The sequence below is a fragment of the Tenrec ecaudatus genome, chromosome 1 (genome assembly GCF_050624435.1).
Source record: "Tenrec ecaudatus isolate mTenEca1 chromosome 1, mTenEca1.hap1, whole genome shotgun sequence".
Lineage (NCBI taxonomy): Eukaryota > Metazoa > Chordata > Mammalia > Afrosoricida > Tenrecidae > Tenrec > Tenrec ecaudatus.
In genome coordinates this window covers 307,256,967-307,272,449 of record NC_134530.1, presented here as the reverse complement: position 1 = coordinate 307,272,449, position 15,483 = coordinate 307,256,967, and the positions used below count along the sequence as shown (strand labels likewise).

The 15,483-nt window shown below is 37.8% G+C and overlaps 1 protein-coding gene across 1 annotated transcript; it reads left to right on the top strand.

The window, feature by feature from the left end:
- The first annotated feature begins 9,923 nt into the window (after positions 1-9,923).
- LOC142437538 (olfactory receptor 2W1-like) lies at positions 9,924-10,862 on the top strand. Its single transcript, XM_075540654.1, has one exon. The coding sequence runs from the start codon at positions 9,924-9,926 to the stop codon at positions 10,860-10,862; it is 939 nt and encodes a 312-aa protein (XP_075396769.1).
- The last annotated feature ends 4,621 nt before the right edge of the window (positions 10,863-15,483 follow it).

Genomic DNA, 15,483 nt, shown 5'->3' with positions numbered 1-15,483 from the left:
ATTCTGATCTAATGGGGGTGTGGAGTGGGGGGAAGCATTTATGAACTAGAGGAAAGTTGTATGTTTCATTGTTGCTACACGGCACCCTGACTGGTTTCTGTAAGGGGATGTCCAGTTGTCTACAGATGGGTCTTGGGTTCCCAATTTGCACGCCCCCTCATTCACAATGATTTGATTTTTTGTTCTTTGATAACTGATACCTCATCCATTTGACATCTCGTGATCACACAGGCTTGTGTGCTTCTTCCATGTGGGCTTTATTGCTTTTGAGCCAGGTGACTGCTTCTTTACCATCAAACCTTTAAGACCCCAGATGCTAAGTTAAGTTGTTGAGAATTTTGGAACAGGTTTGATTGTTTTCTTTAAATATGATCATTTTGTCCAATTGACCCATTCATATTTTAATCTTTGAAGTCCAATAACTTCACTAGCATTTTTCCATTCTGTCTTAATTTTTCTTTCTTTTTTACCTGAAACAAAGTGACTATTTTCATTGTGAAGAGCCCAATCTTCTTTCCTATCTTGCAAGGCACATATTCTCTTTTTCTATTTTTATTCTATATTTTGTTATTTATTTTTCTCAAATTTGACAATACTGCCTTCTTCATTCCTTTATGATTTCAGGTGGTTCTACTCTCCTTTCTATTTCTATAATTTGCATTTCTCCAGCTTTTAATCTTTCCTTCTGTTTCTGGGTTCTACCAGCTCATAGTTCATCCTCAACTGCTCTTTTGCCTTACATATTAGGATTTTTTGGACTTGTACTTTTATAGTATTGTTTTCTACTAAATTCAGTAAATTTTTTAAAGGCAACAATATTGAATTTGATTGTGGATCTTATATCCCAGGTGGCAACAATTTTGTGTGAGTGCTCTTCATCTGCCCTCTATTTTCCTGTTACTACTTCATTTTGTCTTCTAAATTCTTTTTGTATCCCCAATGACAGAAAATTTTAATTTATTGCACAAGACTGATTCTTGTCTTGCTATTCATTGTAACTTAATTCAGTTTTTGCTTTTCTGATTGATTATTTATAGGGAATTGATGAGGGAAAGGAGGGAAGTCAATGTTCTCAGTCAGCAAAACCATTGGGTTTGAACCAGGTTAAATATGTACGAGATGGCCTTCATTTTTCCATCAATTGTGATTTTTTTCGCTCTAAAAACAAACAACAACAACAAAATAAACCTCACTGCTGTCACATGCATTCAAATTCATAGCAACCCTACAGGACAGGGTAGATTGTCCCTGTGGGTTTCTGAGACTGTACATATTTATGGGGGCAGAAAGCCTCATCTTCCTTCTGGGGCTGCTGAAGATTTTTGAACCGCTGACCTTGCAGTCATAACTGGTTGGGCTTCTAATCTGAAGGTCAGCAATGTAAAGCCATCAGCTCTGGAGAAAAGACCAGGCTTTCACAAATCAGTCACTGAAAACCTTGTGCATCACAACAGTCAGTACCAGGGAGACATTCCTTATATTGTGCCTAGCTTTGTATTGTGGGTGGGTGTGATAGTTAGGTTTACTATTGATTGCAGGGCAGCCAAGATAAATAAAGATGGCTGGCATCCCATCTCTCTCTTGCTCCATGCTCAGATCAGTGTACTGCTGCTTGAGCTAGTTTCTTTGCTTCAACTGTGTGCTGCACTACCTGTGGGCCAAGCCAACAATGGATCATGTCGCTAGAGCTTAAGGCTCCTTTGAGACCTGCTTCACCATGCTGTTAACAAGGATACCACTTGAGTTTGAAGCTGGTTCATCGCTTGAGTTCCAGGTCCCATTGGGGCCTGCCTCCTTGAGCTCCTGTGCTAATGACAGTTGCTGACCCACCTGCTGTCTGCTAAGTGTGGGCCAACTATGGCTGGCTTGCCTGAGGGAAGACTCCACTGTCTGCTTCATTGACCTTGGACCTGCAGCCTGCTTGAGTGAAAGGACTTTCAGTATTTCAAACTGTTCCATGAAAGTGAGTTGAACTGAGCCTTCTGTACTACTGTGTGGACTAGTGAGCTGTGATAGTCCTTCTCACTGTATAAACCTATCTATCTATCTAATCATAAGTGTCCTGTTTTTCTTTCTCTAGAAAACCCTGCCTATCACAGTGGGTTCTTCCCAGATTGCATACAAAGGGAAGAGAGCTATTGAAACTATCTGGAGCTATGTGCATCTTTTTCTCTATCAGGCCACAGCACTTTGACCTTCACTCCTTTCTAAGTATTTTCATGTTTTCTAATTGAAGATCTCATATTCAGAGCTCAGATATTTAAATGACGCTTCCATTTACACTTGCCTCATCTCCTTGTTTGAGATTATGACCCAAAAGAAAAAGGGAAATTAAAATTTTCCATATTAACATTAATACTTTAGTCTGTCATTAAATTAATCTTTGGATAAGACTAAGAACAGACTCAAAAGAAAAAAGCAGCTGCCCAGTTTGGTAGAAGTAGCCATAGAAAACCTTATGCATACTAATGTGCATAGCATTGAAACACTGGCAGATACTGAAGGTGTGATGAATGGCAGCAGAACATTTCATAGACAGTGCCTGAGTGTGCATCCCTGTGATCAGACAGCACTGGACAAGTGATGGGAGTGGAGCTGTTTTCTGACGGTAGAGTTGACCCTGGTAACATTAATGTAGCAAATCCTGTGGGAGTAAAGGCTTCAGGATCTTTATTTGCTGATGGGAACAGCTTAAAATGAGAAGAAACAGTTGAAAAAATACACTATTAATTAGAACTTGGAATTTACTAAGTGTGAATGTAGGAAAATTGAAAGTTATAAAACATGAAATGCAAAACATAACATTTTCATTCCAAGAATTAATGAGCTGAAATGGACTGCTATTGACCATTTTGAATCAGAAATCCATATGGTTTATTATGCTGAGAATGAAACAATCAAGCAGAATTGCATAGCATTCATTCTCAAATTGGCATTTCACTACTTTTATTAAAGCATAAATGGTATCTGATAGGTTTATATACCCACATTCATGGAAATCTAATCAACACCACGATTATTCAAGTTAGGCACCAACAACCAAAACTCCTATTGATAAAGAAGTTGAATCTATCATTAAAAATTCTATTTTCAAAAATTAATTAAACTTCCTATCAAGATGCATTGGTAATTATTGGAGATTGGAATCCAAATTGGAAACAAAGAGAAAGGAAACATAGTTGGAACATAGTGACTTTGTGTTACAAACAAGCTGGAGACTGCATGATAAAATTTTGCAACAACAATGACTGGTTCATAGGAAACACTTTTTCAACAAAATAAATGGTGACATGTATTCCTCCAGATGGAATACAGAGAAATGAAATAGACTACACCTGTGGGAAGATACAATGGAAAACCAGACAAGAGGTATACTATGGAACAGATCATTAATTGCTCCTTTGTAAGTTCAGGTTAAAGCTAAAGAAAATTGAAAAAGTCCACAAAAGCCAAAATGTAACCTTGTGTCTATCTCACCTGAATTTCAACAATAACTCAAGAACAAATTTGAATCATTAAACACTAATGAGAGAAGACCTGATGAACTGTGGGAAGACATTGGAAACATTATTCAGGAAGTAAACACAAGATCATTAAAAAGTCAAGAAAAAATAAAAGACGAAAGTGGATACCATTATACACTCTGAAACTTACTCTTACTCATAGAATAGCTAAGACATGTGGAGGAAATGATGAACTCAAAGAGCTGAATAGAAAAATTCAAAGGGCCACTTAAGATGACAAAGTATAATAAATAATGAAAATGTAAAGACCTAGAGTTAGAAAACCAAACTGGAAGAATATGCTCAGTTTATCTTAAATTGAAAGAACTCAAGAAAATTCAATTCTTAAGTTGAAATACTCAAAGATTCTATGGGAAAAATATCAACTGAGGCAGGATGCAACAAAACAAGAGGGAAAGATACAGAGTCATTGTTCCCAAAAGTACTAGTTGAATTTCAACATTTCCGGAGGTAGCATGTGAGCAAGAACCCATGGTACTGAAGGAAGGAGTTTAAGCTGCACTGGAAGGATTGGCCAAAAACAAGACTTCAGGAATTGATGGAATACCAATGGAAAGGTTTCAAGAAGCTGATGAAAAACTGGAAGCACTCATTCATCGATGCCAGGAAATTTGGTCGACAGCTGCTTGGCCAACTGACTGGAAAAGATTCATATTTGTACCCATTCCAAAGAATGGTGACCTAATAGAAAGCTCAAAGAGAGAACAATATAATTGATATCACCTGCAAGTAAAATTATGCTGAAGAACATCCAACAAGGGAAGCAGTGGTACATTGACAGAGCTGTCAGAGATTCAGGGTGGATTCAAAAGATGTCTTGGAACAAGGGATAACACAGGAACAGTGGATGTTAGGTACATCTTGGTTGAAAGCAGAGAAGACCAGACAGGTGTTTGCTTGTGCTTTATTGACTATGCAAATGCATTGGACAGTATGGATGATAACAAACTATGCACAGGATTGAGAAAAATTGGAATTATAGGAAGTTTCACTGTACTCAAGATGGACTCATACATGAATGATGAGGCAGTTGTGCAAACAGAACAAGGGAATACTGCATGGTTGAAAATCAGGAAAGGTGTGCATCAGGGTAGCACCCTCTCATCATGCTTAATCTGTATGCTGAGCAAATAATCAGCGCGATTGGATTATAGAAAGAAGAATGCAGCATCAGGATTAAAGAAGGCTTATTAGCAAGTTGTGATAAGCATCCAAAATCCATGTTCATGGAAGCAGCAGGCAAGAGATCAAACAACCCACGGGGGGAAATGAGCAGCTGATATTAAGGGCTCAAGTACAATGTTTTGAGAATGATGATGGCAACAAATATACATATGTGCTTGACAAAATGGATGTATGTATGGATTGTCATAAGAATAGTACGAGCCCCCAGTAAAATGATTCAAAAAGCGAGAGAGATATCACACAACCCATTGCATTGAGTAAATCTGTGGCACAAAGGTAACGTGAACTCCCCAAAGACAAACAAATCTCTCTTGAAAGAAGTACAGCCAGAATGCCCCTGAAAGGCAATGATGTGCAGACTCCATTTCACATTTTTTGGATATGTTGGTAGGACAGATCATTCCCCGTAGAAGAACACAATGCGTGATAAAGCAGAAGGGTAAAGAGAAATACCCTCAACTAGATGGAGTGACAAAGTGGCTGCCACGATGGTCTCAAGCACAGGAGCAATAGTGAGGATGGCACAAGCCTGGCAGTGTTTCCTTCTGTTGTGCATAGGGTCCCAGTGGGTCCCGAGAGACCTCATGGAACCAAAACAACAACTATAAAAGATCATTGTAAAGGATAATGCTTTCTTTTTGCATTACTAAAGGAACTCAACAGTGAAAACTGCACACGTTGGGTGAGGCAAAGGCAGAAGAACCCCGTGTAGTTACAAAATGACAATTGCCAGACTACATATGATTGATTAGAGGCAATTATATTTCAGTGGTAGAATTCCCTCCTTCCATGTGAGAAACCTAGCTTCAAGTCCTAACCAATCAATATCAAGTGCAGCAAGTACCCATCGGTCTATGGAGGCTCGCATTTCTTAGTATGTGCTTTTGTAGTTGTTCGGCACCATCGGGTCAGGTACAACCCATAGCTATCCTGAGCACAGTCCTGCACCATTCTTACAATTTTTCCTATACCTGAGCCCACTGTTGCATTGTAACGATGCAGAACAGGCATGAAAGGAGCTTCCAGACAAAGACGTACTAAGAAGAAATATCTGATGATCTGCTTTCACAAATCAGCCATTGAAAACCTGGGCTGCATTTCCTTACAGAATGTATAGGTTTGCTTCCTGGCTTAGGAGTAGGGCTGTCAACTCCAAGGTCATCAGTTTGAAAACACCAGCTACTCCATGGAAAAGGGGCGAGGTTATCTCCTCCCCTGGAAAATTTCCAGGCTGAGAAGCTCACAGGGCCAATTTTACTCCGTCTAATAGGGCGATTTTAAGTCCAAATTGACTCGATGGCAGTTGGTTGCCGTACGTCTGGACCCACCCCAACAGCAACAATACGATTAAACAGTGTGTTCTCAACAAAGTGTGAAAACTTTGACAACGTGATCTGAATGAAAGTGACGGCAGATTTACATGATGCATTGTGGCTTTTTGGCATAACTTCATCAACTAATTACCATCATAGCCCTCTCCCCTTGCCTCTCTTTGGTAATGACTCTAGTACACTGGGTTGCATCTATTGCAAAAGTGGCCTTTTTTGCAGAAACCAAGAATTTCATTGCAATTGACATGTTTTTGAGAATTTAGATTATATATATGTAGATACAATGGAAAAATAAACCTTGGAATAATTATTATATGCTTGCTTACATGCCTCATCGATATTGTTAATTTCATCCATTGTCTTGTAATACTCTATAGCTGCTAGACATTCGATGTTTCTCAATATGAAAGGGAATAGAGACATCAAAAATATTTTATATTTTGAATATTTTATATTTCATCTTTTTATAAAATTTGGAAATGCATTCTGATTTGTAAAATACTATTACAATTCTTTAATTCATATTATAGTAAGATGATTTAGAAAAATAGACTTTTTATGTAGCACAGTACGGAACACTGGTGGCATAGTGGTTGTGCATTGGGATTAGATCCTCAAGGCTAGCAGTACAAGACCACCAGTCACTGAAGAAAGATGGTGTGATAGTAACATAATCTCCTGTCAACTTAAGAATATTAAGAATGAAGGAGTGGAGTCTACCATGTCATTCAGGTCACAGCCTGATGGTTCCCTGTGGGCACGGCCTTTTAATTAGGATTCAGGGAACTTCCTCTCTTCCTACCTCGGGGCAGAAGGCACTCATTCTCTGCTACACATTCCTGTTGACAAGCCACAAGGATCCATACTGATGACAGCCCGAGCCCTGGGGCTGGGGAACCCTCATGGAGACCTGAACTGGCACTGAGATGCTGCCACTGTCATTGGATCCTTAGGACTTTGCACCCACTGGTTTGTGATTTTCCTGCATTTGGCATCATTGCTTGAGTCTGAAGAGAAATTTATGGAGTCAGCCTCAGAAATTGTTGTATGGGGGGCGGGGGGTGCTGGTACAACCGAGAATAAATTTGGCTGCTAACTTTCAGGGTGGAAAATCAAGACTATCCAGATAGTGAGCTTAGTGGTTATGTGTTGGTCTGCTACCCACAAGGGCAGCAGTTTGAAACCACCAGCTGCTCCACAGGAGAAAAACAAGGCAGTCTACTCCCATAAAGTGTTATAGTCTCCAAAACCCAGAGGAGCAATTCTACCCTGTCCTATAATGATACTACAGTCAGGATTACTCCACGGCAGTGAGTTTGGCTTTCGGTTAGAAGCCCATCAGAAGAAAGGTTTGGCAATGAATTTCCAGAAAATAAGCCCTTAACTAGTTATGGAATAGTTGATTCTGACATATGTGGAGTTGCCATGAGTCAGAATATGCTCATCAGCAATGTGCATGTTTTAGGTCTCTAATCATAATCATAATTACTTTAACTTTTACAAAGATTGAGAAGGGATCAATTATGGCAACTCATATTCCTTCTTCAGGAAAATACTCTAATGTTTTCCCCCACCCTTGGGAATTTTACATTACACATTAATTGTTAATGAGATAACCCACGGTCCCAAAGGTCTTCCCATACTTGATATATTTCACCATGGCTGTTTAGGGAAAATTATCTACTTACATTTGACATTGTAGATATAGTTTTTCTACAGAAGTGTATAAATAGGAGGAATCTGCTTAGATGGGCTCATGACAGGGAGAGCTGTGGAGTTGGGACCACCTCCTGCCATAATCATATTGGATCCCAATTACAAGTTGTGAGTAATGCAATAAGTAGTAAAGAAGTGCATTCTCGGGCATAGTTACAAAGAAGAGGATATATCTACTACTGCTAGGTTTTCTTCTCCTGAAAAGTTCTTGATTAAATCATCAGCACAAGGAAGATCCACTAAGCTCAATAGGTAAGTGGCTGCAGGGTGGGAAGTATGTCATCTTGAAACTCTTTTGTAGGATGCTCAAATTCCAGCCAAAAACGTGCATGAAACCTTTTGGGGCTTATCACAATTTCCCTCCTTCCTAAGTTTGAGAAATATAAGAATATATTTAGAAAACAGAAAGTCAACTAGATTTCTCATAAAATATATACTTAAAATGAAAATCGTTATTTTTGTCTTCAATATCTAACAAATCATGTCTTTACAACAAACATTTATTATGAACCTGAATAGAGACTTATGAGGCTTCTACATTAAAAAAAAGTTTACGTGCCAATGATTTATGAAAGATTTAAGAGGCAAAACAAATTAATTCAATTTGGTATATATGTGATGTGGGCGGTGACTGTTGGAAAATATAGTGAAAATGCCCAGCAATTAGATAAAATTATAAATTTATAAATATAAAGGAGTGATTCAGAAGAAAACCAGGGTTAGTTAAGTGTAAAAATTTGCCAAAGTCATAGTAGTAAAGGAAATGAATAGAAAAGAATAGGAGATCAGATACCGGAGCAGAAACATTTGGAGTTGGACACGGGGTGAAAGGAGAATTGGAAAAGTGCAGTGCAGCAAATGCTAGTGATAAGCTAATGAAAAAGAAGTTTTTAAAAGGTGAAAGGATGGTTCCAAAGCAAGAAGGATTGGCCTGATACAAAAAATTTCAAATAAAGAAATAATGCAGAAGAGACAGTGGTTTCTAAACTCAGAACTCATTTATATGCTCAACAGACCATTGTAAGTAATGGGAATCGAGTTCTAAAGAGCTCCTGCTGGTTTTAGATATAAAGTGAAAGTGATATTGTTATAACAGTTTCTTTTAACAACTATTATATATTTATTGAATATCTTTCTGTACTAATCCCTAGGAACGTCACACACACAAGTGAATACAGTTCTTTTCCTGAGAAGTGTTAATGTTTGAGATGCAAAATGACAGCCAGTTTTAGGGGCAGGCTTAAGGAATGGAGGAAATGCCTTAGATTATTAGATATTAACTATAAAATTAAGTAATGAATACAAAAGTTCCCCTCCAGAGAAGATGGGCTGGGGAGGGCAAGTTGCCATCCACTTGAAATCCAGTCCTGGATATATATTGTGTCAGTGTAGATGCAGGCTCTCATGGATGTTCATTTCAGAGGCAGGTTTCTGGGCCTTTCTTCTCAGGTATCTCTAAATTGATTTAAGCCTTCAGTGTTTGCTTGGCAGTCAAGCATCTTAATCTTTTACCTAATCTAGGAGATAAAATGAACAGCACAGATAAAAAGGTAGTGTGCGATGAAAGAGAGTTCTAGTTCTGAGGCAAGAGAAAGCACAAAATATTGAGACAAACAAACTTTGAGGTCAAAGTAAAGAGTTTGAATGTGAAAAACTAAGGGAGATGAGTGAGATAAAACAGTGAACGTCAATTAAAGGATTGAACCTATACAGTGTTCATACTAGGAAAAATGGCATAGCAAGAGAGAACTACAGGATCCATATATTCTGTGAGAATATGGAAGATCTATAACAATGATTCATTATGGATGCCAAGATCCTTACCAGAATACTTACTAATAAAAGACTATTGATTTGAGCCAGCTGTGTTGCTCAAAACTATCCTATGTGAATTTTGCAGCTTTTAACCTTGCCATAGAAGTAGTCAAAGTCTATTTGTAAACATGAAAGCAATTAAGAGTTTAGGGCTTCTAGGATAATGGGTATAATGCCTGGGAATAAATGTAAGACCTAGTTGAATGGACATAAACAATGACAGGATAATGGATGAGATTTCATGGTGGGCTGTTTCTTACCCACTGTATATGTGTAACTATACTATATAAATATGCTTACTGTCTCTCTCAACGTGCTGATATTCTCACAGCTGACATTAAGAAACAGGAAAATGATCAATGATAGTGGATTTATCCTCCTTGGATTCTCAGGACACCCCAAGTTGGAGGTGACCATCTCTGGGCTTGTCTTTTTCTTCTACACCATAGCCTTGGTGGGAAATACAGCCATCATCCTGCTGCCATCGTTGGATAAACGTCTCCAAACCCCCATGTACTTTTTCCTTAGAAATTTGGCCATCTTGGATCTCTGCTACACCACAAATATAGTCCCACAAATGTTGGTCAACATCTGGGGAAAGGACAAGAGAATAACCTTTGGGGGCTGTGCCTTACAACTTTTCACTGATGTAGCACTCTGCACAGTTGAATGTATGCTTCTGGCTGTAATGTCTTATGATCGATTTAACGCGGTCTGCAAGCCTTTACACTACATGACCATAATGAACCCCCAACTCTGTCAAGGCCTAGTAGTCTTGACTTGGGGCATCGGTATCGCTAATTGCATGGTTCTTTCTCCCTATGCCATGAGCCTTCCGCGATGTGGAAACCACCAGCTGGATCACTACTTTTGTGAAATCTCTGCCATGCTCAAGATTGCATGTGTGGACACAGCAGCCGTGGAGGAGGTGATATTTGCATTGTGTTTTTTCATTTTGCTTGCACCACTTCTTCTCATTCTGGTCTCATATGGCTTCATTGCCGCAGCGCTTCTCAAAATCAAATCTGCCACGGGGAGAAAGAAGGCATTCGGGACCTGCTCTTCCCATCTCCTTGTGGTTGGCATCTTCTATGGAACTGTCATCTACATGTACATACAGCCAGGAAACAGCCCATCTCAGTATGAGGGCAAACTTCTCAGTATCTTTTATTCCATCATTACACCCAGCTTAAACCCGCTGATCTATACTCTCCGGAATAAGGAGTTCAAGGGAGCTATAAAGAGGTTAATTGGGAAAGAAAGGGGTTCTGTAGAAACAGCAGGGTACTAACTTCTTTCTTTCATAAATTTTCAACATGGAAATTGATTATATCTACCTCTAGATTCTGAGGCCGGTTGATACAGTGGCTGGGACTTCAGCTGCTAACCGAAAATTTGGTGTGGCTTAAACTTACCCAGCATCTCTAAGCCTTAAGCTAGTAAACCATATGAGATATTGATTGTCATGTGAGGTCTCCAATAGTCTGAATTGACAGTCCTCAATAAATAACTTCATGTTGCTGATAGTTTGTTTTGTATTGATTTCCTGAGACACAGAAAACACTAAACATTTTGCTTATATTTAACCTTAATATGCCACATTTTCAACTGTTAATTCTTTTTTTAAGAAAAACTTTAAGAATGTCATTCAATACCACTAGCTACAATATTTGAAAGCTTTCTACAGCTGTGCCTACAAACAATTTTTCTTGGAGGCAAAGGTTATGTTAAGGGGTTGAGGAGAAACAATCTACTGAAGTTTGGTTATGATATATTGTTTCATAAATGTTGAATATACTCTTTTGAAATAATTTCTCTTGAAAGAATTTAGCTAGAATACTTCTTAAAAGGAAGGATAATAAGATGGTGTCTTTTATACTTTGGGTATGTTATCAGGAGAGACCAGACTCTGTAAAAGGACAATATGCTTGGTAAAGTAGAGAAAGAGCAAAAAAAAAAAAGAAAGAAAGAAAAGAAAAAAGATCCTTAATGAGATGGATTGACAAAAACTGAAACAATGTGCTCCAACATAGCAATGATTTTCAAGCTGGTACTGTATTGAGCAGAGTTCCATTCCCATCTCTTACATAATCAATTAGACAGGACCTACAAACAAAGATAAATATCATTATTCTGTGACATAAAATGCATAAATTCAATGTTCTACTTTTAAAATTTTACCTATGATTGACAAATCCATTCCTATTGAGAGTAAACCTTCTTTGTGCACATCATGAATACATCTGTCATTTCTACCTACTTTTTAATATCCATAATATAAAAATGAATATGACTAACACATTTCATTATAGCTATTATGTGTGTGAATCTAGAGTTTCTCAATTGGCAAAATAAAATATAGAAGTAAACTGAATACAATGGTTAAAATTACTCTGTTGAAAGGCCACTTTAGTCTCAAATTTTTCTGTTCACAAAATTTTTTTGTTAATTTGGTATTAAGTGAATGTGACATTTTAAATCTTTTCATAAGGAAAACATAATTTTTAATTAAAACCTTTAAAGATATTTCAAGAAACAAAAATACATACCCATATTACTCAATGAACTATAACAAACATTAGCAAATAAAATTCTAAATCTTTGGGGGGAAATATTCTACAAACACATTTACTTCAGCTGTGTCAGTTCTATTAACATTTGAAAATTTATAACCACATAATTTTGTTAATATAACCCATAACACTGACCATCTACAATTGAAAAGTAATTTTATAATCATAAGAAATTCAGAGAAAGCATCTCAACACTCATTCACATTAAAAGAAATAATCATGGGAAACTTGGTATTCAAGCATCTATCCTTAAATTGATGGTGAATGAATTTTCAGCCCAAATGATAAAGAATAAACACAATGATGAATTCAACAGAACAGAGTTGTTTTGAAACATAAGTAATCATCCAAATGTGATACGACATTAAGATACTGCAGTACAGTAGGAAATGTGGGTTTATTTCAGTAAATGGTTCCAGGTCAAATAAATATCCATAGGAAATTGAAACCATACACTTCATATAAAAAGATCCGTTTCAAGTGAACTACAGATATAAGTAGGAAAGATAAAGCAATATAACTTTTAGTGGTATTCATGAATATTTAAGAGGAAGAGATTTATTAAACGCAAAGAAAATTATTAATCACACAAAAACAATATGATTTAATCATACTTTAACAAACAATAACATTTGTTAATCTACGAGTCCTTTAAGAGTGTCTGTGTGTGTTTGTTTGTGTGTATCCAATACATATTCCTATTCGGAATATATAGACACAAATAGTCACTTTAAAAAAGACACTATCAAAATGGCCAATCCATGAAAATTTGCTCAACTTTATTAATCATTGAGGGAAATTATAATCACAAAAAATACACACTTTTTGATGGATTTTTAAAAATAATTTTATTGGGGGCTCATCCAATTCTTATCACAGTCCATACATACATACATACATTGTGTCAAGAGCATAAGTACATCTGTTGCCATCATCGTTCTCAAAACATTTACCTTCAACTTGAGCCCTTAATATCAGCTCCTCATTTTCCCCCTCTTTCCCCACTTCCACCTACCTCATGAACCCTTCATCATTCATAAATTATTATTATTTTGTCATATATTACACTGTCTGACATCTCCCCCTGCCTTCTTCTCTGCTGTCCTCCCCCAGAGAGGAGGCTATACACGTAAATTCTTGTAATCAGTTCCCCCTTTCTACCCCACATTCTCTCCAACCTCCAAGCATCACCACTCTCACCACTGGTCCCGAAGGAGTCATCTGTCCGGGATTCCCTGTGTTTCCAGTTGCTATCTGTCTAGCCAGATTTGTAAGGTAGAATTGGGATCATGACAGTGTGGGGGGGGGGGACACAAAGCATTTAAGAACTAGAGGAAAGTTATATGTTTCATCATTGCTGCCCTGCACCCTGACTGGTTCATTTCCTCCCCACAACCCTTCAGTAAGGGGGTGTCCGGTTGGCTACCACTGGGCTTTGAGTCTCCACTCTCTGTACTCACCCACACTTTCAATGATATGATTTTTTTGTTCCTTGATGCTTGATACCTGATCCTTTCAACAGTTCATGGTCACATAGGCTGGTATCTTTCTTCCATGTGGGCTTTGTTGCTTCTGAGCTAGATGGCCACTTGTTTATCTCTGAGCCTTTAAGACCCCAGATGCTATATCTTTTGATAGCTGGGCACCATCAGCTTTCTTCATCACATTTGCTTATGCACACATTTGTCTTCATTGATCGTATCAGGGAGGTGGGCACCCACTGATGTGCTTTTTAGTTCTTAGATGTCTAATAACTGGTCCCTTCTACACCTCGTGGTCAACCAAGCTGGTGTGCTTCTTTTGATAGATAATTTTTGCTTCTCCCATTACCTACTACAAATACTGCTCCATTAGAACATTGTCCATCACTCCAAAAGAACACAGTTGTAGAAAGTTTATATTAGCAAACATCTAAGTGTCTGTCTGGGAATAGATGTTAAGGAATTTCCAATATACTGCCTGAATGATCTGAATTTGTTGACTTGAGGACTCTTACTCCCAGCACAGGAAACATCCAAAAGGTAGCGTCAATGGTCTTCTACAGTGGCTAACTGAAGCTTGAACTCAGTGATGGTCTACACTCATTGAAGCTGGAATGCTGGTCCTTCCCTTTCACATTAGAGAATAGGAAATCAAGAAGAGAGGAAATTTGGAATTATCTAAAGCAGTATTCTCAGCCACCATCTAAATATCCCTTATTGAGAGTATGAGGATGCTTCTTTTTCTAAAGCATTTAAGAAATGGCTTGGTGAAGAATGCATCCAAATTTGAGAATTACTTGATGATGTCTGACTTCTCTGGGGCAGAAATAATGATGAGAGATGCAGCAGTGAATGTGGATTGCCTGTGTCTGGAATAAAGATGCCTTGGAAAACTTGACACTAGGACTTGACATTTAACCCTAATAGACAAAGATGGATAAATTGCCACAATTAAGGTATTCATTTGGGGTGATGATGAATATGTTGTCAGAGAATTACTAAAAATGGGGCAAGTGGTTACTCTACAAAGACATCATTTGTAATTCATTAAAAGATTCTAAGTCCAGTGGTAGAGATTTAGCTTGAATAGACATATTGGGGATGCATAGTCTCCTTTTCAGGCTCCAGATCGGAGGCAGTTCACAGACCAAGACCCGATCAATGGAGAAAGGAAAATCTCTCTAAAAAAGAGCCCAGCAATGCAGCTAAATAGTATTTAAGGATCTTCCCTTGATGGTTCCTTGCAGGGACAGTGCTGCCATTTAACATGCCCAGCATATATTGGAAAAGGAATTTAATAGACAGTGGCTCTGAATGGTTGCAATCGCCAATTGATCTCTTGCTTCCCTCAAGCGGCTTTGATGACAACCTAACAGGGAAAAAGAAATTAATGCTTGAGGGTTGTGTTTGGTTCATTTTTGTTCTGAACAAGAATCGGTTATTTTAGCCTTGGTTGAATCTCGCCCCCACCAACCATAGTTGAAGGTTGAGAAAGGCTCTGTTATCCAATAGAATATTGTAAAGTCCATTATGGCTGACTTAGATTAAAATGTAATACCTTATCCTTTGATCCCCTTGTTGAGCCAATTTAAAGCTGTTTCAGTTAAATTTGAAGAGCAATACACATAATTGTTTTAAGTGAAGAGAAATGCATGTGAATTAGGTCCCTAGTGAATACCCTCTGATGATGAACCAGGGACTTGAATCACTTTTCTAACATACAGAATGTGTTGGAAAGTGCAATATTGCAGATGCAATTAGGTTAAAATTTAGCACTCTATTATTTGAATCCCCTTATGATCAATTTAAATTTGTTCTAGTTTTTAATAGTTTCCGCTTGTTTTAGTTGATTATGCTT

Coding starts and splice junctions, on each gene's coding strand:
- LOC142437538 (XM_075540654.1), top strand. CDS start 9,924: ATGATCAATGATAGTGGATTTATCCTCCTTGGATTCTCAGGACACCCC.